Below are 24,499 nucleotides of genomic sequence, written 5' to 3'. Positions count from 1 at the left end.
TTTAACGTGTCTTGGTTTCTTTATTTATATTATACTGCATCTTGATTGTAAATTTAGTGTAGTAGTTTTATTGGAATTTTTATAATAATAGTAAGAACTTATTTTCAGATGCAAGCTGAGATATCTACTCTATCTGCGCAGTAGATGACACAACACCGATTAAACTGAGGGAACCAGAAATGCGCATAAACCACCTCACTAAAGACGAAAAAATGCGCACCTGGATGGGTAAACCTCTACACGGGCGACATCCCAATGAGGTCAGCCAAGACTATGTCGACAATACAGCGTCGAACTATTGGTTGACATCAGGAAAGATGTTCCCTGAAACGGAGGGATCAATACTGGCCATTCAGGATCAGGTTATACCAACCAGAAATTACCTGAAATATATCGTCAAAGACCCTCAGGTTCAAAACGACAGATGCCGATATGTATGTCAAGCCCAAGAAACCATCCAACATATTACAGCGGGCTGCCAGGCATTTGCTGCAACTGAATACAAGGAACGGCATGGTGCAGTGAGAAAAATCCTTCATCAGGAGATAGCTATCAAGCTGGGACTTCTCCAAACGGACCATCTCCCGTATTATCAATACGTCCCTGAGAGTATGCTTGAGGATGGCAACTACAAGCTATACTGGGACCGCACTGTGCTCACAGACCAAACAGTGGCACATAATAGACCAGATCTCGTACTAGTTAATAAATTAACAAAACAAACAACACTAATTGATGTGGCGATACCTAACAACAATAATCTACGTAGTAAATTTACTGAAAAGATCGCCAAGTACAGAGATCTGGAAATTCAAATACGAAGGCAATGGAGAATGCAAAGTACCCAGACGATACCGATTATCATGTCTACTACTGGAGTCATTCCGAAGACCCTCCTCGAAAGCATAAAAAAGCTGGGTCTGAATGAACATCTTTATAAGACCATGCAGAAAGCTGTACTACTCGCGACGGCCAGAAGTGTACGAAAATTTTCCCCTTAGAGGGAGTGTGAGCCGTATGGCTAAATCTAGATAATAATAATAATGTTTATTTAGGAATAACAATAAAGATTTACAAAAAAAAATAATAAAAAGCATAATTAGTACTACCTAAATAAACATAAATAACTCACTGAAGTTGAGCTACCCTGTATATATATTACTAATATACTGTTGTGATCTTACTTTCGAAATCTAATGATGTTCTCAGATGTAATTTGTCTTAATTAATTAATCAATAATTATCTCATTAATCAAACAGATCAAATACCAATATAGTGTCCGTCTCAGGGCTAAATTATAATATCAATTACTTACTTTCGTGGCTTCAAAGTATTTCTCAGTGGATTCCTAATCGGGATAGATAAAAGAGAGTAAAATAATACACACATACGGATTTCAATTAGAAATTATAAAAATCGTTTATTTTATCTAAATGGCAATAACTGCTTAATATTTCTTATATCTTATCTTTTTATCTTTATTTAATACAACAGTTACAAAAAATGGGAATCTTGTTTCTTTTTGTCTCCAAATTTATTTTATTTATAATGAACTATTATGATTTATCAGTAACAAATTGATTTAGGTTTGATGAAATTTTTTTAATAGTGATTGTGTGGCTCAATTTTCAATGTGGTATTTAATACACAAACCATACATTCATGTTATAACAAAATAGACTGACCTTTACTGATGATTTGACAATGTCTTCACACAAAACACATTTTCTATTGGCTTGGGTTGCGATCCAACGACTCGTCCAAGTCTTCCAGTAATGCCTCTGCTCCTTTGAAAACTACGCCTCGTACAGCACTCGTTCCTGCCTTCTCCTGATGCCGTGTTCCACCTTTTTTAAACACTTCAACAAAACCGGGATACTCTAGACTCAAGGAGCTATATACTATCTCGACTCGGCCTATCACTCGTTCCACGATATCTTACTTTTTATTTTTCAAAAACAAAACTAACCAACCCGGCGTTTCACTTTTTTGTACACTCTTCTCGAAAACTGGACTTCGCCTGTCGATCGCTCAAAACACACTGACTCTCATTGCTCATTCATTCTCCTCCTTCCAAATACCCCTTCCAGCATTCAAAAATCAACCAATCCAAAGCAACTTTCAATTATCCGTATTTACCAACACAAACTTTCCTTTTTCTAAATATCTTAATGGATTTCAAGAAAAAATAATGTTCCCCATTTCAATTTTACTTTCCACATTAATCCTCTTTACAAATTTAATAACCTATTATCTTATTTACTAGAATATGAGTTATCGGTGGTTATTGACAACCTTTCCACGAACACTTTCTTTTTAAACATCACTCTAATTGTTTACTTGAGTCGTATTGTTCCTGGGGTTCGTAAACACTTCTCCGAAACACTTTCTTAAAAACTACCTATACAAAATTTGTTTTTTACAGGTTGTTCCAAATTTACATGCCCGCGGTCGAGAAAAACGAAAACCTTTATTTTTATTTGAATTTTAAATATAACTATAGACTTTTATTTCTTATGTCAAATAGGAATATAACAATACATACAAAAGTAGCACTTTCAAATTATATTTGAAAAATTTGGGTAAATAATGAACAACAAAGATTCATTTGCCGGTTATAGAATTCCTATTACTCTGAATGCTCTGAGTTTTCGGAACAGATTTCATTTCCCGAATTATTGTATTTGTGTTCAACAGAACAACAAATTCCTTTGCAGAGTCGTGCGGCTGTAATTTCAATTTAATTTAGAGGGTGTCACAAAGGTATATCTTCGAAATATAGGTATACCATTTTAAAGTCTGTATAGTAGTAAAATGAATTATTAGATTTTAGATAAGTAAGATCGATGTGGTTTTTTTATTAGAGAATAAAAAACAGATAATTTCATTCATAGGAGATTCTGACCAATAGAAAGCTACAGAAATAAAAATTAAAGCGATAATTTTTGATAATATTTCGTCGTAGAGCCTATTACGTCAGATGCCCTTCGTTGCTATGAAAAAATACATTCAGTGACATTAATGACAATTAATGTTTTAAAAATTATAGAAGTGATGACTTTCAACCGTCAAATATTTATAACAACTGTGGGTTTAATTGTACTAATTTGTACTTACATAAATAAATTACAATAAAATTTTGGTTTTGAACAGTTTTATTCATGAAATAATCGCAGCAAATTGCACTCGATCTGTAAAATTATTATCGAATTTTTGACCTCGTGACACTTTGCCATAATTTAAATATAAATATAACTGTCATAATTGACTGTATAAAACTCGATAATTTGAGAGCTCTTGTGCAATTACTACTGATAATTAATCAATACTGAATTTTTTACAGCTTATATTGCCATCTGTCTCATGCCAGTTTCCGATGTTTCAAGCGACTTTATCACTGAGCTGTTTTATTTCAATGGTTTATTTTGTAGTAACAGTTATTCCCAGCTCTCTTCTGATATTTTTATCTTAATGTGTTTGTTATTATTTTAATGTTGTTTTTTTTTCTACAGCACCATCGCTAGTGTTTCATTTCCATTGCATTTATTCTAGTTGTATTTTGTTTGTTGATATTCCAAATCTCAGCACCATACATACCAATCGCCATAATGGTTTTATATAAACAAATTATATCAAAAATGAATAACCATTTTCAATTTCGTTGTAAAACGAAATTACAGCCGCACCATGTTCTAGTCCAATCAGAGAGTGCAGCAAGCACCTCTACTGGTTTCGAAACTTATTAGTCTCTCATCAGGAGTTACATATGTCGATCCTTTTTTTCTATCTCGAGATATCTTATGACATGTGTAAATTTTAAACATAACTTGTTACTGTCACCGGTAAACGAGGTTAAGGAAAAGTATACTCCATCTAATTTACTTACCGTTGCACGTCATCCTCGTTATAGCCCGTGACGTCACATGATACCAACACGAAATATTTAGGCGGTAGGTGTGTTCTTTTTTAGAATCACTTTGCCGAGTACACTGGTATTACAGCCACTAGACATATTTTATTATATACGCGTAGAAATAATATTTAAAGATTTCTATTAATGTTAACTTAAAGAAATACACAATAATATGTTTAATTTAATTTGTATAAATGGATTATAAAGCGTTTTTATAAAGCACCTTTGTTCGGAATACACTGTAACTATGATCGAACGAAGGTGATATTTTGGCATAAATTGGTAACATTTATTTTAAAGTTGCGGTGATGACACTTCATATTTGTTTATATTCTTTACTATAAGTATTTGTTTCATTATATTTACTGTTTTTATTATGTACTTTAACGTAAGATTATAACTTAATTCTTGTTTTCTATTTCTAAAGTTTTTATTTATTTACATTGAATATTAATTTGTTTGGCTGTATAATCCACTTCCGCAAAAATTATGTGATGCATTTGATTTAAAATGAATTCAAGAATTTTCTGTAATTGGGCAACAATGTCAACTTATACCCCAGGCTGTGGGTGAAAAAACGTGATATAATTCAGGAATTTTTGAAACCTATCAGGTGTTGTAAAGGACGATGCCAGGAATAACTTCTGCTAAAATGTAACCAAAAATATTGTGCGCTTTTTTTTCTATTGCGATTTTCATTTGTTAAATTTGCAATTTTTAATGATTTTTAATTTTGCAGCTTAGAATATTGATTTTAGAGAAAAACTTTTTAATAGAGCAACTTTTTAAGTTGTAGCAAATTAAAAACCTACAATTTAAGCTATGGTAAGTTTAATTTCGTTAATTGGTTATTGCAAAACAGCCTGGGAAAGGTCCAAAATGGCCGTTTTTTACAATTGCATTATTTATTGTACAAATAATTCTTTTTTATTTTTTAAAGCTTTAAAATGCAGATCTTTCAATTCCAAATATAAAAAAAAATTGTAAAGCCAGATTAACGAATTTGTTGCTTAGATATTATAAACTGTTTATCCCAAGAGGTCAAATGTCGAAGGCTATAACTTTTTGAAAAAAAATCGTAGAGAGTTGGTGAAACATTCAATCTCCTTCTAAAGAGCTATATTTTTATATTCTGATATAAATAAATGCCTAAAACATTTTTAAACCTCTAATTTTTGGGTTTGAAAATAAGGGGGCATATTTCGTTATAAACATTTAGAGCTGAAGCGGCCCTGTACATCCTATGAGTTTTTAACTTACAGATTATTGTTGCTGAAGATAAAACGAAGATTTATAAAAAAATAAAAAATTTCTACGACCAACTGAAGCCGAGATAATTTTTGGGTTTGAAAATAAGGGGGCAAATTTCGTTACAAACATTTAGAGCTGAAGCGGCCCTGTACATCCTATGAGTTTCTAACTTACAGATTATTGTTGCTGAAGACGAAACGAAGATTTATAAAAAAAATAAAAATTTTTCTACAACTAACTGAAGCCGAGATAATTGTTTTTTTTTTTCTTAAATCGTAGTGCCTCTATTTATAACAATTAAGAAATTATTTTACAGTCATTGACTAAAGAAAGACTTATATTATCTTAAAATAGAAATTATTATAAAATATAATTACATTTAATTATTAAAAATTATTTTTTATATCGGTGCTTTTACAAGCGGCCGAATTTTGCAAATCGCCCGGTTCGCTTCAAATCCGCGCGCTCGGAAAATTTTTACGTAGCTTGTATTAAATTTTGACAGAAAACAATTGAATAATATTACCATTATAATATACAGTCTATTTACCACTGTATTTGTTTTTCTTGATAAACTTTTATATGTGAAATCCAAAAAGAATAGTCACTACAAGAAAAAAAAGTTTTATATTGTATATTATAGTAAGAACAAGAAGTAACATTATTATTATTATATTTATATAACAATAAAAAAATTAAAAATATAGTTATATATTTCATATATATGTATCATTTTTGTAATATTATTTCTTCAGAAATTAAATTTCACATATAAAAGTTTATCAAGAAAAACAGATACAGTGGTAAATAGACTGTATATTATAATGGTAATATTATTAAATTGTTTTCTGTCAAAATTTAATACAAGTTACGTAAAAATTTTCCGATCGCTCGGATTTGAAGCGAGCCGGGCGATTTGCAAAATTCGGCCGGTCGCAAAAGCACCGATTTTAAAAATAATTTTTAATAATTAAATGTAATTATATTTTATAATAATTTTTATTTTTAGATAATATAAGTCTTTCTTTAGTCAACGGCTGTAAAATAATTTCTTAGTTTTTATAAATAAAGGCACTACGACTTAAGAAATAAAAAACAATTATCTCGGCTTCAGTTGGTTGTAGTAAATTTTTATTTTTTTATAAATCTTCATTTTGTCTTCAGCAACAATAATCTGTAAGTTAGAAACTCATAGCATGTACAGGGCCGCTTCAGCTCTAAATGTTTTTAACGAAATTTGCCCCCATATTTTCGAACCCAAAAATTATCTCGGCTTCAGTTGGTCGTAGAATTTTTTTATTTTTTTATAAATCTTCGTTTCATCTTCAGCAACAATAATCTGTAAGTTAAAAACTCATAGGATGTACAGGGCCGCTTCAGCTCTAAATGTTTATAACGAAATTTGCTCCCTTATTTTCAAACCCAAAAATTAAAGGTTTAAAAATGTTTTACGCATTTATTTACATCAGAATATGAATATATAGCTCTTTAGAAGGAGATTAGGTGTTTCACCAACTCTCTACGATTTTTTTTTCAAAAAGTTATAGCCTTCGACATTTGACCTCTTGGGATAAACAATTTATAATATCTAAGCAACAAATTCGTTAATCTGGCTTTACAATTTTTTTATGTTTGGAATTGAAAGATCTTCATTCTGAAGCTTTAAAAAGTAAAAAAAATTATTTGTACAATAAATAATGTTATTGTAAAAAACGGCCATTTTGGACCTTTCGCAGGCTGTTTTGCAATAACCAATTAACGAAATTAAACTTACCATAGCTCAAGTTGTAGGTTTTTTAATTTGCTACAACTTTCTATAAAAATGTTTTTCTCTAAAATCAATATCCTAAGCTGCAAAATTAAAAATCATTAAAAATTGCAAATTTAACAAATGAAAATCGCAATAGAAAAAAAAGCGCACAATATTTTTGGTTACATTTTAGTAGAAGTTATTCCTGGCATCGTCTTTTACAACACCTGATAGGTTTCAAAAATTCCTGAATTATATCCTGAAATCGACCTATTTTTCACATACAGCCTGGGGTATTAGATCTCTAACGTAAATAATGACGTACAACGGTAAGTAAATTAGACGAACTGTAGTGTGCTATGGAAAAAACAAATAAACACTTTCCAGATGTAAACGTATATAATTAATTAAAACAACAATAAGACAAACAACAATATAAAATATAACAAAGGAATAAAAGCAACTACTTACTTAGTCTAAGTGATTGCCTAAATGTTCAAATTGTTGCCCATCATTTTCGTTGCAAGCATTTACTCTCTCAAGAGTAGATTGAATAACAACAGATTTAACTGTTTTAGACTTTTATTTATGGGGACGGATTAAAGACCTTGTTTTTGCCGCTAGACCCACTACGCGAGAAAACATTATCTAGAACCTAGAGAATACGAAACGCCATTCAAAGCATTGCAAAAGCAGAAATTGAGACTGCTGTTCAATCTACTCATGAAAGAGTAAATGCTTGACATCGAAAATGATGAGCAACAATTTGAAGATTGAGGTCGTCACTAAGGAAGTAGTTGCTTTTATTTCTTTGTTATATTTTATAGTGTTGTTTGTCTTATTGTTGTTTTAATTAATTATATGCGTTTACATCTGGAAAATGTTTCTTTGTTTTTCCATAGCACACTACTTTTCCTTACCTTTATTTACCGGTGACATTAACAGTTGCTTAAAATTTACACGTTTCTTAAGATATTTTAAAGATAGAAAAAAGGTATCGACATGCGGTTTTCGGTATTATGTTGCTAATTTAGTCTTATTTTGTAATACAGGATTAAAAATGCATACTTGTAGTTGCTATTCTCCAAAGAAAACTACATTTCCGAAAATAATTAAATAACGCCTTTGCATATTACTTACTAGGCTATTTCGAAAATAAGACTCTTACATTGACGAAAAATAGCTGTTTTTAACAAGACCAAGTATGCACAATTCAATTTAGCACGGGTTCCCACTCAACCCCACCTCTTATCTCCCCATCTCTTATTTCCAGTGGCCTTTCATTAGGTAAATTTTGTAAAATTTTGATTTTTTAACTTTTGATATTCAATTACGCCCTCTAGCCGTGGACCTACAATTATAAAAATAATTTCCAGGCTTTTCCCGAGGCAACTTTTGTTATAAATATTTTTTTCTCAAAGCTGTACTATAAACGGTTCCTAAAATATGGCCGAGAGCCATTCTTATTGGGACACTCCGTGCATTAATATAAATACTCTATATTGCTGGGATTAACTTCGGTTTTACATTTCTACGGTTTAATATTTCCCAAATCTTGTTACGTGGTACACGATGAAGGCTTTTTCCAAGTCCACAATACAGAGAAACAACGTACTGTTGCTTCTCTCTCTATGCTCTCTAGGGCTTAGGGCTTTTTCTATAGATATTAAAAAACAAAATCAATAATAAAATTTTATTCAAAAATAATCACAACAAATTTACAACGAATAACATACATTTTCCATTTTGGTCGCTTTATTTTATCGTCACAAAAATACGCTATCAGCATTAGGTATATTTATTTTTACTTATGAAAATATTAATATAACATTTTCCTACTATTTAAATGTTTGCATTATATTAAAATAATGGTTGTTATTTTATAGCGATCCTTTTAATTGTTTATTTCAAAAACATTTCGATGATTTTGTGTTGTTTTTTAAATATAATCCGAGAGATATAATATTAAATTGTGGAATAAACAATAGCAATATTCAAAAAAGTAGTAAAATTAAAACTATTGTAAAGTTTATTCAAAATTATTACATTAATATATATTATTAGCATTTATTTTAATGAAAAATACTTGTCCTTTATAAATAAGTTAGTAAAGACTAAAAAATAAAGGATAAAGTATGACAGACAAATCATCCACACTCTTAATACTCTATAGAAATTATGCCAGAAGTTCAATAAAATAATATAAAGATGTAATACGAAGTTCACCCCTCTAGAACTGCGTTTGGGCTCACTTGTACCCGGATGTTATAGTTCAATTCATTCGGATCAAAGGGTCCTCAAGGAAAGACCCCTATATCTGAAAAGACGATAATAAAGTGTCTAAAGCTCAAGTGCTTCAAAAAATAAACAAAGGAAAAGCAGTCGGACCAGATGGTATTCCTGGGGAAGTATGGAGAGCATTGGGAGAGACGGGAATAAGTTGGCTAGCAGGTCTATTTAATAGAGTTACGGAAGTTGGACAAATGCCAGATGAATGGAGAACCAGTATATTAGTACCTGTCTACAAAAACAAGGGAGACATACAACAATGTACAAACTACAGGGCTATAAAACTACTTATAGTAGGGGAGCGAAGTATGCTAAATGTGCAGTCACCCGAGCGCTTTGGGGACCTATTGGGTTGGGAAGAGTATGTAGGTCCTAAAACCAAAAAAAGTTAAGTAAAATTTTCCATTTTAGTGGGCGCTTGCCAGTTGCTTATTTTTACGTAAAGAATCCAAATCTGGAATAAAAATTTGGGGCTCCTATTTAAGGTTTTAAAGTAACCCCCACCCCACTTCCGTGGGGGTCGTGTTTGGTACCATTCGAAAAATTTTTCAAAAATATTGATTAAGTGTATTTTGCAGTTTTTCGATCTAATGTTTATTTTGCGAAATATCGCGGGATTTGTATTTAAAATTTTAAATTTACCCCCACCCCTCTCCGTGGGGGGTCATGTTTAGTATTATTCGATATATTTTTGAAAAATATTGAACACGTATTTTTTAGTTTTTCGATCTAACGTTCATTTCGCGAATTATTCGCTCTTTTTTTGTGAAAATTTTTAACTCGCCCATTTTCTTACGCTCCGCTCAAATCGTCAGATTTTTTAAAAATACACTGTTTTGCATGTCCTTAACTTACCTTATTTTAATCTGACAATTTCGAGTATTTTTAAGGATAGATTTTTTTTTCGGGCCCCCCTTAACGAACTCCCCTGTGTTAAGAGCTAATATATGGTGGAGGTACATCTGCAGGGCACCTGCAGGGTTTCTCCCCATGTGATAATCTGACGCGCTCGAGTAACTGCAAAAATCCCCGCTTGGGCTCCCCTACCATTAGCCACACCATAAAAATATGAGAGAGAGTAATTGATAGAGGGATACGTGAACAAACCGAAATATCCGATAATCAATTTGGCTTTATGCAGGGCAGATCCACAACAGATGCAATTTTCTTTGTAAGGCAACTGATGAAAAAATACAGGAATAAAGAGACCAACGCTCATATGGTATTCATTGATCTGGAGAAAGTATATGATAGAGTTCCTCGAGAGATTCTGTGGTGGGCTCTCAATAAGAAAGGAGTCGCTGGCGAATATGTAAAGATTGTGAGAGATATGTATGAGGGAGTAACGACTAGTGTTAGGACCGGTGTGGGAGAGACTGATAAATTTAAGGTGAAAGTAGGATTGCACCAAGGCTCGGTGCTTAGTCCTTATTTATTCTCATTAGTTTTGGACCAGATAACAGCGAAACTACAGGGTAGAATTCCATGGTGCCTAATGTATGCTGATGATGTAGTGTTAATAGGAAATAGTGAAAGAGACTTAGAACAAAAACCGGAACAGTGGAGACAAGCTCTGGAGGAAAAAAGGTTTAAGACTTAGTAGGACAAAAACAGAGTATTTGGAATGTTCATTTAAAGATGGAGTTACTACAAATAAAATGGTATCTTTGGATGGTGAAATGATTGTGAAAAGCAATAGTTTTAAGTACCTACATAGGATCGGTATTACAGAGTAATGGAGAAATATATGAAGATGCATGCAGTAAAATTAGGTCTGGATGGATGAAGTGGAAAGAAGCGAGTGGTGTGTTGTGTGACAGAAATATTCCAATGAAGCTGAAGGAAAAATTCTATAAAACAGCTATAAGACTGGCTATAATGTACGGAACTGAATATTGGGCAGTGAAAAAGAAAGAGGAACAACGAATGCACGTGGCGGAAATGAGAATGCTTAGATGGATGAGTGGAGTGACAAAGAAAAATAAAATTAGAAATGAGTATATTAGGGGAAGTCTAGGTGTGGCACCAATTGAGGCATCAATTGATGCCAAAATGAGAGAGCATAGGTTAAGATGGTTTGGTCATGTTCAACTTCGAGACGTTAATCACCCAATACGAAGAATAGCTGAAGTGCAGATTCCTGGAAGGAGTAGGAGAGAAAGACCAAAGAGGACCTGGGGGAGACGATAAGGCAGGACATGTTGGTAAAGGGGATTAACATTGATATGATCCAAGATAGAATTGTGTGGAGAAATGCAATTAGGGAAGCCAACCCCGCATAGGGATAAGGCAAGGAGTGTAAAGTGTGATGATGAATAGTCTAAAGTGTGTTTAATTTGTTGGCAAATTCGCTGATCCACCCTCTACAGGATGAAAATTTCTACTTCTTCTTCTTTTGTGTAGACATGATTCTGCCTGTTTTTTAAATGTGCCTGCATGGAGTTGTCGTTCCAACGTTTTCGTGGTCTTCCCACTGATCGTCTTCCTATTGGGGAACCGTCTCCCGCCGTCTTTACTCTATTTGTTGTCATTCGGCTTATATCGTCATTCCATTCATGTTCTCCATTTTTCATTTCCATCTCGTATGTGTACTTCTGGCACTGTCCCATAGTGTCGATATAAGAGATTTCATATCTGCTGTTTCTAGGATTCTTTTTATGTTCTCTGTATCAGGTCGTGTTTCTGTTGCCTATGTCATTATTGGTCTGATAACTCTTTTGTAAATTCTGCCTTTCATTTCCTTCCCGATACTTTTTTTTCTCCATTGTTTTTTTTTTCATATTGTTTCATTCAAACAATTTGCGGCTCTGTTTGCTCTACTCTATTATCCTAATCTTCCACTTATTTTTTGAGCTTTGCGTGGCTAGACAGTGTGATGCCTAGGAATTTCAACTCCATTACTTGTTCTATTTTTTGACCCTCCAGTTTTAATTTACGTCTTACTAGATTTGCTGTTATAAGCATGATTTCTGTCTTTGGGGAAATTAACATGATAAATTTTCTGGCGGTTATATTAAATTGTTGCCGCATACGTTATAAATCGTCTTCACTTTAAGAGATTAGTATTGCATCTTCCCCATATCAGATTATTTTATGTTGTTTTTCTCCCTTTTGGTACCCCTTTTTAGTTATTACTTTTGACTTAGGTCTACTTTGAAGGTCTACGCCATAGTTCTAATGGGACATTATCATAATGTAAGCAGGAGACAGATCGAAGACCACCAAACTCAGCCAAGCAGACTAATGTCTCGGAAAAGATTTATAACAAAATCAACATCCATCTCCAAAGAACCTAAAACGCCCTTCAGAAAATTGCTGCTGGACACAAATTGCCTTTCTCGACATTGAGAGTGATTAAAGACTAAAATCTAGTGTTTCACGTTTTGGTAGTAACCTGAGAGAATGAGTATACCAGGATACCGATGTGAATGTGGTGCGGTTTAGAGAAGTCATCATCATCATCATCATCATCATCATCATCATCATCAATGGCGCTACAACTATTCGTGAGTCTTTGCCGCGTTTACTATTGCCTTCCATGTGTGTCGGTCCTGTGCCACTAATTCCCATTGTCGCACTCCCATTTTCTCTAGATCTTCTTTAACTGCATCTTTCCACCTTTTTCTAGACCGCCCTACAGACCTTCTTCCATCTGGCCTTTCCCAGAACACATTGTTTATAAGGCGATTGTCGTTACTGCGTATCACATGCCCTGCCCATCTGAGTCTATTAGCCTTTATATATCTGACTAGATTTTCTTTTCCTAATAGAGACTCTAGGTCGTTATTGTATCTGCGCCTCCATTCGTTTGTCGCGCTGTGTCTGCAAGGGCCATATATCATTCGAAGGATTTTACGTTCCCACGCCAGCAATTTATTAACTTCTCTTTTTGTTAGCGTCCATGTTTCGCTTCCATACGCGACTGCTGGTCGTATTATGGTCTTATATATCTGGATTTTTGCACCTCGTGAAAGAAGTTTTGATTTCATTAGATGTTGCATTGCAAAGAAAGATCTGTTTCCTGCCATTATTCTCGTTTCAACTTCTCGCTCTAATTTGTTGTCATTTGTGATTGTTGCTCCTAGATATTTAAATTCTTCAACTACTTCGAAGTTGTGATCGTTTATAAGTTTATAGTAATGTTTTGCCTTATTCGCCGTCGTTCTTGTTTTGAGACGACCATGTATTTTGTTTTGGCTTCATTTATTTTGAGACCGATGTTTAATGCAGATGTTCTTCAAAGCTCGAGAAACTATCCTTAATTTCTAATGTTGTTTGTGCTACTGCGTCTACGTCATCGGCAAAGACGAGTATGATTTTTGCTCCCCGAGCAGTTATGTCTGGTTTGATTTTGTGATATATTTTCCGCATGACATATTCTAAGGTCAGGTTAAACAACAATGGGGACAACGGATCTCCTTGTCTCAGTCCAGAATTAACGCAGAAAGCGTTTGATATTTTCCCCCTATTCTAACTTGTGCAAAGGAGTTACTTCCACACATTTGTGTTACCGCAGCTAGTTTCTTGGGTACGCCGAACTCGATCATTGCCTTCCATAATGTTGCACGATTAATTGATTTAGAGAAGTCACCACTTACCATTACCAATATCCACAAGCATGAGAGAGACCTGCACAGATAAAGACCTATTTTAAGCAAATTACAGGGTCATCTGTGTGGTCAACCATGGGACAAATATGAAAATAGTGGCTGGTGTTCCGGACACGGAAGGTAAATATAAGTAAGTACTTAAACATAATATAATACAAGTACTATATTTGAACTTTATAAGGATCACCATACTATAACCTATATTTTCGTTTATTACTCTATCACGTCAAAAAATAGATTGATCTAGCACAAAAATATTTATAATCTCATACAATATGACCTACTCTATTAGCTTTAGGAATTTGATATTAAAAATACAATTTTATTTGAACAGAAATAGTTTATTATACAATTATTACTGAGTTATTATTGTTGCACGTCAGAAATTTTCAATTATGTATAAATATGAATATTTCGTTTGAGATTCTAACATTTTTTAAAATTTTTACTATCACTTCCATTGACCGGTCACTATGATACATATTCCGGTTCTTAGGGCATAGTCTTCAGAACTGTAACATGAAGTTTCGAATTTGAATTTTGGCAACAAATATGAGACATTTGAAAAGTGTCTAAAAAACGCTGCATTTAAACTTGCATACGTTTTTCTAAACTTCACCAATTCAGCAACAAATTCCACCAATTTCATCTTAGTACAAGCATTTCCCGTGATGTGAGATCGTTTGTTATTTTTGTATTGTATTTGTTTGCCAAAACTGAAAATCAAAATTTCATGTTGTATGTAGGTTTTGAAGATTAGGCTGTAACAATCCATTCATATTAGCATGTTAACGTGTCTATTTCGTTCATGTCACGAACCAAAGGTCCAAGTAATGAAGCTTAAAATAGGACAAAACCTCGCAATTTTTACAGAATGGATCGATTTGCTTAAGAATTTGAGAATAAGAAGTGGATAGGCCAAGGATCAAAATCTATAACATTTTGAAAGGCGCTTTTACCATGGGGGTGGTTGCCACCCCATCTCGGGGGTGGAAATTCGTTCTTATATTTTAATCGCAAAAGTTGGTAAAAACGTTCATTCTAAGTAAAAAACGTTCAATACATTTTTTTGATAAAATTGATAGTTTTTGATTTATTCGCTATTGAAATTATTAGTTTTATATCGAAAAATCTATGTTTTTAAATGTTTTCTGCTAATAACTCCAAAAGTTTTCGTTTTATCAAAACAACTATACTTATCAAAAATGTACCTTTTAAAAAAATAAACAAAACCGTTTTTTAAAATTTTCTTTAAGACCAATAGTAATCGAGCTATACTTTATTATATGATAGCTCTTCTTCGTCAAATGCTAAATATTGTAGTTTCAAAGTCAAAAGTCTGGAAAACTATGCATTTTTAGAGAACAACTTGTTGAAACTAATTTAAAGTACTTAAAAATATCTATCTCCAGAAATAAAAAAGTCTCTAGCTTAAAAATTAAGTGACTTATAATGAAAAGAATATCAGTCCATATTTTATTCATCAAAAAACTGATCGCAAGCAACCCCGTAATCACCACCCTAATTAAAATTGGTCATTGACCTTATTCATTTATGTATTATTAATACGTTTTAATTCTAGAAGTTTGACTGGCGTAGAATGATTAGTTTTTAAAAAACTGGAGTTAAATTGAATGACGAATTTTTGTAGTTTAGAAAAAAATGGCATTTTCTTCAGAATAGCAAGATTAGCATCAGAGATACGAAAAAATGTTTAAATACGAAATATTGTAGTTTATTTAATTCTCAAGAACACGGTTTGCGAAAAATTTTTCTACGGTAAAAATTGAGTGAGCTATTAACAATTAAAGCTTGTAATAACATGCAAAAACCACCTTTACCAACCCTTTCAAAGTCGCCTCTTTTTGCGACTGAGGATTTTAAAAAGATTTAATATTAATAGTCTTATAGATCTTGTATTAGCCTATCGAATTGTTTTTACCAAACTTTCTAAAATAAAAAATAAAAAAGTTACGGTTAAAAAATCAATATATTTTTTTGAAAAAAAAAAGAGAAATCCAATTGGAAACATAATAATGTAAGTTAGCGGTGTTTTTAGTCATTGGCCTTATTCATTCTTATTTATTTATGTATTATTAATAGATTCTAAAAGTTTGACTGGCTTAGAATGATTAGTTTTTAAATAACTGGAGTGAAAAGCGAAAAACGAATTTTTGTAATTTGGTAAAAAATGCCATTTTCTTCAGAATAAAAGACTAGAATCAGAGATAGGAAAAAATGTTTTAATATAAAATTGTAGGTTATTTAATTCCCAAGAACTTGGTTTGAAAAAAATTTTTCTACGGAAAAAATTGAGTGAATCATAAATGAGTAAGTATATCGAAAAACATTGATTTTTTCTATACAAAATTTACCTAAGGTTAATAACAGAACAAGTGGGTCGAGGAAGAGGTGTAGGTCGCGGTGGATGCTACTAGTTAAGTCGCGGTCGATGTCGACAGCACATAGCAAGGAGGTCACCTGCTCTGTCAGTCGAGCTAGAACCACTATCAAGTGAAGTAGTTTAATAGAATTTGAATGACAAAAAGACTGCTTTTGCGATGTTGTGTCAGTCAAGTAATAATAGTGATGAAATGTCAGCTGTAAATAATCAGATCCTCTTTCATATTTCAAAAATTTACTGAATTTAAGTACTTTAGAAATTCAAAAGTAAACTGAATACAAAAAAGGGATTATATAAAAAGTATCAACTCAGATGGCGCAGATAATGAAAACTTGGCTTCGAACGGACCAATCACAGGGAAGCATCCTTGTAGGCCGCGCAGTAGACATCCATGTAAAAGAAACTCATTTTATTTTCAAAAGCATCGATGTGAACCTCCTGGATGGCATGGCGCTAAACTTCCACCGCGACTTACCTGCTCTGTTCTCTTCCATTCTCTACAATTTGTTTGTTTTACATGGATATCGACATCGACCGCGACCTCCACCGCGACCTCCACTGCGACCCACTTGTTCTGTTCTTACCCTAAGATATTTGTAGAGAGCCCAGACGTTTAACAACTATGCTAGATTACTGCTTGATGGTTGGTATTTTGCGTATGATATTTTGAGTTGAGTCCGATTGTAAACACAGTTGTTTCACCAGGTTTAAATTGTGTAGGGGCAGTATAGCATTGTATTTTGCTAGCCTTTAAAACTTTTGGTAGAGCTGTACCAAGCCAAACCGGTTTTCAAATTCCCTCATCATTAACCGTGTCTGTGTTTGGAATATCTAGAAAAATTAAAAAACTAAAAAATCCCCCTACCCTAATAACGTCCGAGAATGAACAAAGAAACCTTTGCATTGTTCTTGTGTACGATCGGATATAATATTACCACCTGAAGTCACTCTTTTTCCACATGAGGCTACTATATTTCAATGGCTTTCTAATCGTTATAAGAAGAAGAAATAAAAAGAGCAGATGGTTTTTAACAGTAATATGTATCAAACAGCAATGGTTTAAGACAATCAACTTTGTTTTTATTGTATTATTGTAAGAAATATTTATTTTCTGGTGCTTTTATATTATTTGTTTAACTAAATGTAATACAAAGATCTTTTTATGTACTCTTACACATTATACAAGCTAAACATTAGGTATACTCCAAAAATATTCGGTTGTCTCTCAACCTTTCTACCTTCTTTTTATTTTAGATGCAAATTCAAATGCATATCTTGAAAACGAATTTAGTTATGTACTTTAGTAGTGGAGTCACTGAAGGTGGATATAGATATTACCTCCGATTTAGTTGAACCTGCATCGAATTGCATAAAAATTGGTGAGTGGTTAGAGGATATCTCAAGGAATAAAGGTGACATGGTGCCAACTCGCGCTTTTACCCTGGAGGTGCATGCCACCCCTTCTCGGGGGTGAAAATTATTTTATTAAAGATAACCCCATAATTAGATAGAGGAGCAAATTCTGAGCAAAATTTGTTATATAAAGTTATTAAAACAAACCGAAACTTTTTGAGTTATTAAAGATCAAAGATTTTAATTTTTCGTGAGAAAAATGCATGCTTTTAACCGATTTTTCAGAACTAACTCAAAAACTATAAGTTTTTACAAAAAAGTTATTATTAACGAAATTAAAGCTAATAAAAAGTGGAATAAACTCCTTACTAGAACAACCTTTTAATGTTAACCAAAACTAAGTTATAGGTAATTGAGTGTATATATTTTTCGGCGAGTACCCAAATCTAAATATTCAAGCTTAAATAACGGGAAAATGATGCATTTTATAACACAAACTTATTTAACATTTGTCAAAGTACTTAGAAATATCTATCAAATGAACCGACAAACAAGTTGATAGCATTAAAATTTATGCTCAAAAATTTTTCTAAATTTTTTTTTGGTTTTTTGGTAAATTACTCCGTTAATTTTTACGATATCAGATTCACCTAAAAACCATTTGAAAGTTAATTCAAAGGGCTATTAAACCATGTTGAATTTAATCTTTTAAACCCCTTACTTTTTTTAACGTAAAAGGTTAAATGGCTCCGGTTACATGGTTCTCGCAGCAAAATTTAATCTTTAAACATTTCTATCTCAACCATAAAGAAACTTCAATTACTCATCTAACTTTAAATTAACATTAGTTTAGTTCTTTAAGTGAGGAGTGTATTCAATTTTTTAATATCTTCAATTTTGGTAACAACAACTTTTTTGAAAAAGCTTATAGTTTTTGAGTTATAGGTACGTGAAAAACTGCTTTAAAACATGCCTTTTTAAAAAAAAAAAATAAATCTTTTATCTTAAATAACTCAAAAAGTATTGATTTATATTAATAAACAAATTTTGCTAAGAATTTTTCCCTCTATCGACTTGTGGTATTATTTTTAATAAAATAATTTTCACCACCGAGAAGGGGTGGCATCCACCCCAGGGTCAAAGCGCAAGCTGTAATCATGTCACCTTTGTTCCTTGAGATATCCTCTAACTACTCACCAATTTTCATGAAAATCGATGGAGGTTCAATGAAATAAGGTGAAAACCTTCAGTGACTGCACTATTAGCTTCTTTATTATAAAAACATGCAACAATAACATATGTATCTATTTCCTTTGTATAGATTTATACAAGCGACCTATAACATTTTAATAGTATCACAATAAATTTGCCCCAATATAACAAATATACACAAATCTTTATGTAAAATACTTGAAATATAATTAAAAAAGTTGGAAAGAACGACAAAAACATATATAAAGTGTAGACGTAAACTTATGCCCAATAAAAAGATGTTGAAATTGCAAAATAAAGTTGTTTTTACTCTAAAACATCTTCGGTTAAGTTATGCCATTGCTCGTGCCTGTGATCCGGATATCTAATCATATCCATCCAGTGCTTTAATCTCAGACCTGTAATAAAGGAAAAAATAAGAAAACAGAGCGAAATGATATTCATCTCTTTACTCATAATATATATGTATAAAGCCAACCGATCCCGTTTACTCCCGTATACCCGTAAAATATTCCTTGGTTTCGTTCTATAAACAATTTTCTGAATATGTTTTTTTTCTTCAATTACATTCGTCAAAAAAATTCACAAAGAGTGAAATATTTCTTTTTCCTTTTTGGAATTAGGCATTTTGTCAGACTATCAGACTATAGTCCAGGAAAATAAGTTTTTCACGAGATATCTCCTTAGACAGGTATAATCTCCTTAGACAGGTCCTATTTGACGAGTTTTTTCATAAATGTATACCTATAGTAAGCAAACGAGCGCGAAAAAGGCGATTTTTTCGAATTTTCGAATGTCTGCCTCTTCGTTTAAGGCTTGTTTGAAGATAAATTTGAAGTAGATATTAAAAAGTGGAGGCGATAAAATACACCCATGCCTCATTCCAAGTCGTATTTCTACTAGTAAAACCTGTGTTAACGGCCACCTGTCAAAACCGGCCACCTGAACTATCCGGCCAGTTTCAAAGTTCCCCAAACCAAAATTTGTGGACTACAAAACCTGGTATTAGCGGCCACCTTTTTATATTGGCCAATAGTTCTGTCATTTTTAGTGACCGTTATTGACAGGTTTTACTGTACTTCTGTCGTGTTCAGAGCCATTCGTATGTTTGCACATACACACAAACAAACTTAGGTATATGGAATCACCATGTATTTCAAAGTAATATTTATTTAATAAAAATGTATACCATTTTTATTCAGTTGCAATGCGAAGCCAAAACTCTCTTAATTTTTACTTAGGTTAGAGAGCGCATCCAGCACTCTTATCGACGATTTCACCTCTTGTTAGAGGCTCTTCAGAGAATGCATAGGCTGCTATCTCTACTCCAGGTAAAAATTTTCGACATTAATTAGTTCTATTTTAAATGGGAAATAAGCCAAAATTTTAACAAAAAAATGAATTTATTAATATATTTTATATTTAGATTTTATTTATATAATATCTATGTATTATTAATATTATTTATAATTTAAAATAGCATACATACATTAAAGTCAGAATTTGGTATTAGTTTTGAGAGTAAATAAATCTGGACCTCGGAGGTAAACTACACTATGTCGACATGGGCGGAGGTAAATTCCTCACCAACCAGTAAAAACATATAATCCGACAGGTATTTTCCTCACCAAATTTAAAGGTTCCTATTAATCCGGTAGGCATTTTCCTCACCAACTCACTCAGGTAATAAAATAAAAATATAGGTTTAATTTAAGAATGTCTATGAAAGCATCCGAAATCCGAACACAAGACATTAATTTCCTTACATTATAATAATAGTTTATAATATAGATAATATGCAAGACGTATAAATTATTATTTACTATTTACTATAATAAGACAGACACTTTACAAAATCCATGCTAGTCATTTGATTAGACTGATCTTATTAATAAATTTACTACATTTTTCAATTTCAGTTTAACTTGTTTATTTTTGATAGGTTTTGCAATATGCAAACTTTAAATTTTAACATACGTATCTACCTGAAATTCTTTAATTTTTTCAAAGAAAATATATATGGATGGATGCGTATTACAAGACGATAAATTAAAATGCGAATGAAAAGATTCGCAAGCATTCGTAATACGAATAGCAGAAGAATTTGCCTCTGTCCACAAATATGGGGAGAAAATGGCATTTTCGTCTATATAACTTTCAACTAAATAATCAATATATCTATCTTAAATTTCATTTTCTGGTTTGCATGACATTAAATCAAACACAAAACAAGCTGATACGTCTTCTGGTTTTATATGTAAGGCCAAAAGTATGTTTGAGCCACTTGCCTCTTACAGAATAATTTTTATATTCTGATTCAGGAAGACAAAACATTTCTATACCAAGCTTGGTGTAGGTGAAATTTACAACCATGTATTTCAATGTTCGGACACATTTCAATGATTGCATTATGTATAGCCTTTTCAAAATCTTCAAAAATTTTACTAGCATTAAACTCAATTTTGAGATCTTTAAAAATTTCTGATTTTAACGAATAAAAAATATTGTAAATTTCTGTTTTTTTGTTTGGCAGTAAACAGTAAAATAAAGAAATATAATGCCCATTAATTAGCCCATGAATAGTGAATAATTGCAAATAATATGTGGTACAGTAAGAAAATGTGCCATCCATATAATAAAATTCAATGTGGCTAAAAGTCTTATATTTGTTTCACAACTAAATAGAATTATCCTACTTTTGACACAGTTTATAAAGAGGAAATTTTCCCTCTTGGTCTTGGTTATTTTTTGAACACACCTCTTCACAAATTCTTGAACCTCATCAATATTGGAAGTAAGTCGACCAGGCATCATTTTTCGCCGATAATTATATATTTTTTCTTATGTAACTGACAACAATCGTAGTATTTGTTTCAGACAAATTAGCTGCAAGCGCTTGGCGTATAATTTTTGCTGGTTTTTCAATATTCTCTTTGGCTTTACGTTTACAATAGTTAGAAATAATTTTTCGATCTAACTTCTGACAATCTGGTTCATGATTATGTTGTAGGCTACTTCTAGATATTGTAAAAGTTGCACCAATAGTAAAAAATTTCGCACTACAAGTTGTTTTATCCTCCAGAACACTTCTGCACTTTTTAAAACTTTCACTTTATAAAAAATAAAATTTTCAAATACCAATACCGAGTAAGGTTTACCGCGATCACTTTCTATTAAACATGCCATTTTTGTCAAAATTCCAATTGTGACTAAAAATGATATAATTAATTAATTAATTGTTATAGGTAGGTACCTACTGTAATTTAATAGTAGATAAATAATTCAATTGAATGCCTTTTAGTAAAATCTACCTGAAATAACTGAAATAACCATTTCGGTCTTGGTGAGGAAAATACCTGTGGGATTATGACATACCCTTCTAAACGCAGGTAAAAGATTATTTTGGTGAGGAAATTACACCCGCCGGTCGACATGGTGTTTTTTGAACAAGTCTTTTTATTCAGTTGTTTTATTAGTTGGATTATAGAAATTGATTAGATAATATCATTAGAATGTAGACGTATTGTCTATCAACCCATTATGGCATATATCAGATTTTTATTAACATTCTAAGTTCTCTAAACTTTGTTGCAAACACACGCTAAACACAGTTGCTCGAAATGACATAGTGTATAGTTTACCTCCGAGGTCCAGAAATGTAAGCCCAAATACTTACGATGTCGGGATAGTATCACGAGGTTTTTTCCTGGTTTTCCCTCGTGATTTACTATGGAATCGAATCTAATCGAATGAACTATCTTTTAGTAAAGTCATCCCAGGAACGCAACTCATCAATATTGTCAATATCATTTTAAAGTCTTCTACTTTAAAATGTATAATACATGCCTGAATGCCGATATAAATGAGTCAGATTAAATAAATTATTAGAAGAATGTTTTACTAAGCAACAACATTTTTGTTTATTTAGTATTATTTTGTATTTTGACAACGACACCCGACTTGGGTGTCGAAACGTTAATAAATTCATTTTTTTGGTAAAATTGTGGCTTATATCCCATTTAAAATAGTTCATTATAAAAATTCCACAAGGAAATAGCTTCAGAACAACATTTATTAGTCCCCCATTGCAACTGACGTGAAGGTAGTAGGTGCGTAGCGCCATCTGCTAAATGAAAGTCTAAGTTTTTCAACCTAATAAAAATATGTGTAAAATAAAATACTTTTAAAGTATTTTTTATATAATACTTTTAGAGTATTAGTTTTCTCAGGAGTCGAGAAAAACGAATGTATTTAAATGGCGTTGGATCAAGATTTTACGCCTACCTCCTAAAAGAACCTGTACCAGCCGTACGTTGCAATGCTAGAAAATAACTAAAGAGACTGCTTCTAATTTTAAAGTCGCTCATAGCAGATAGACACTGCTTTCGACATCCAATAGAGACCGTATCCATAATTTATTGTATCAAGCATACATACGCAACCTACTGAGTGACAGTGTAGGCAGCGTACGGCGTTTATTGGTGACCACTGACCACTGCCTGTGAAGCCGTCCGTATACAGCAGTTTCATGCTACGTTCGGAGTACGATAACAGACCGCAACTATTATTTATTATAAGGTGTGATCCAAAATTATTGTCACCATAGGTGGCTCTGAACGACAGAGATAGCTATACAGTCCATGTCTCATCATTCTCTTTGCCTTATCCCTATGCGGGGTCGGCTTCCCTAATTGCATTTCTCCACACAATTCTATCTTGGGTCATATCAATGTTAATCCTCTTTACCAACTCCGTCTCTTCCTTTATCGTCTCCCCCCAGGTCTTCTTTGGTCTTCCTCTCCTACTCCTTCCAGGAATCTGCACTTCAGCTATTCTTCGTATTGGGTGATTAACGTCTCGACGTTGAACATGACCAAACCATCTTAACCTATGGTCTCTCATTTTGGCATCAATTGGTGCCACACCTAGGCTTCCCCTAATATACTCATTTCTAATTGTATCCTTCTTTGTCACTCCACTCATCCATCTAAGCATTCTCATTTCCGCCACATGCATTCGTTGTTCCTCTTTCTTTTTCGTTGCCCAACATTCAGTTCCGTACATCATAGCCGGTCTTATGGCTGTTTTATAGAATTTTCCCTTCAGTTTCGTTGGAATTCTGTCACACAACACACCACTCGCTTCTTTCCAATTCATCCATCCAGCCCTAATTCTACTGCATGCATCTCCATCTATTTCTCCATTACTCTGTAATACCGATCCTAGGTACTTAAAACTATTGCTTTTCACAATCATTTCACCATCCAAAGATACCATTTTATTTGTAGTAGCTCCATCTTTAAATGAGCAGTCCAAATACTCTGTTTTTGTCCTACTAAGTTTTAAACCTTTTTCCTCCAGAGCTTGTCTCCACTGTTCCAGTTTTTGTTCCAAGTCTCTTTCACTATTTCCTACTAACACGACATCATCAGCATACATTAAGCACCATGGAATGTTACCCTGTAGTTTCACTGTTATCTGGTCCAAAAGTAATGAGAATAAATACGGACTAAGCACAGAGCCTTGGTGCAATCCTATTTTCACATGAAATTTATCAGTCTCTCACACACCTGTCCTAACACTAGTCGTTACTCCCTCATACATATCCCTCACAATCTTTACATATTTACCAGGGACTCCTTTCTTATTGAGTGCCCACCACAGAATCACTCGAGGAACTCTATCATAAGCTTTCTCAAGGTCAATGAATACCATA

At 32.8% G+C, this 24,499-nt stretch overlaps 1 protein-coding gene across 2 annotated transcripts in view; it reads right to left on the bottom strand.

Annotated features, from left to right (window-relative positions):
• Window positions 1-8,594: 8,594 nt before the first annotated feature.
• Window positions 8,595-24,499, bottom strand: part of LOC114328696 (synaptotagmin-C) — a 239,170-nt gene continuing 223,265 nt past the window's right edge. For both annotated transcript variants that reach the window (XM_050656829.1, XM_028277628.2), the window contains exon 13: window positions 8,595-19,181. In XM_050656829.1, the coding sequence (XP_050512786.1) occupies window positions 19,090-19,181 (92 nt within the window). In that variant the 3' untranslated portion in view covers window positions 8,595-19,089. The remainder of the gene's footprint in view (window positions 19,182-24,499) is intronic.

The sequence above is a fragment of the Diabrotica virgifera genome, chromosome 7, assembly GCF_917563875.1.
Source record: "Diabrotica virgifera virgifera chromosome 7, PGI_DIABVI_V3a".
Taxonomy (NCBI): domain Eukaryota; kingdom Metazoa; phylum Arthropoda; class Insecta; order Coleoptera; family Chrysomelidae; genus Diabrotica; species Diabrotica virgifera.
Note: the sequence above shows the minus strand (reverse complement) of the source record. Positions and strands in the feature narration are given on the sequence as shown.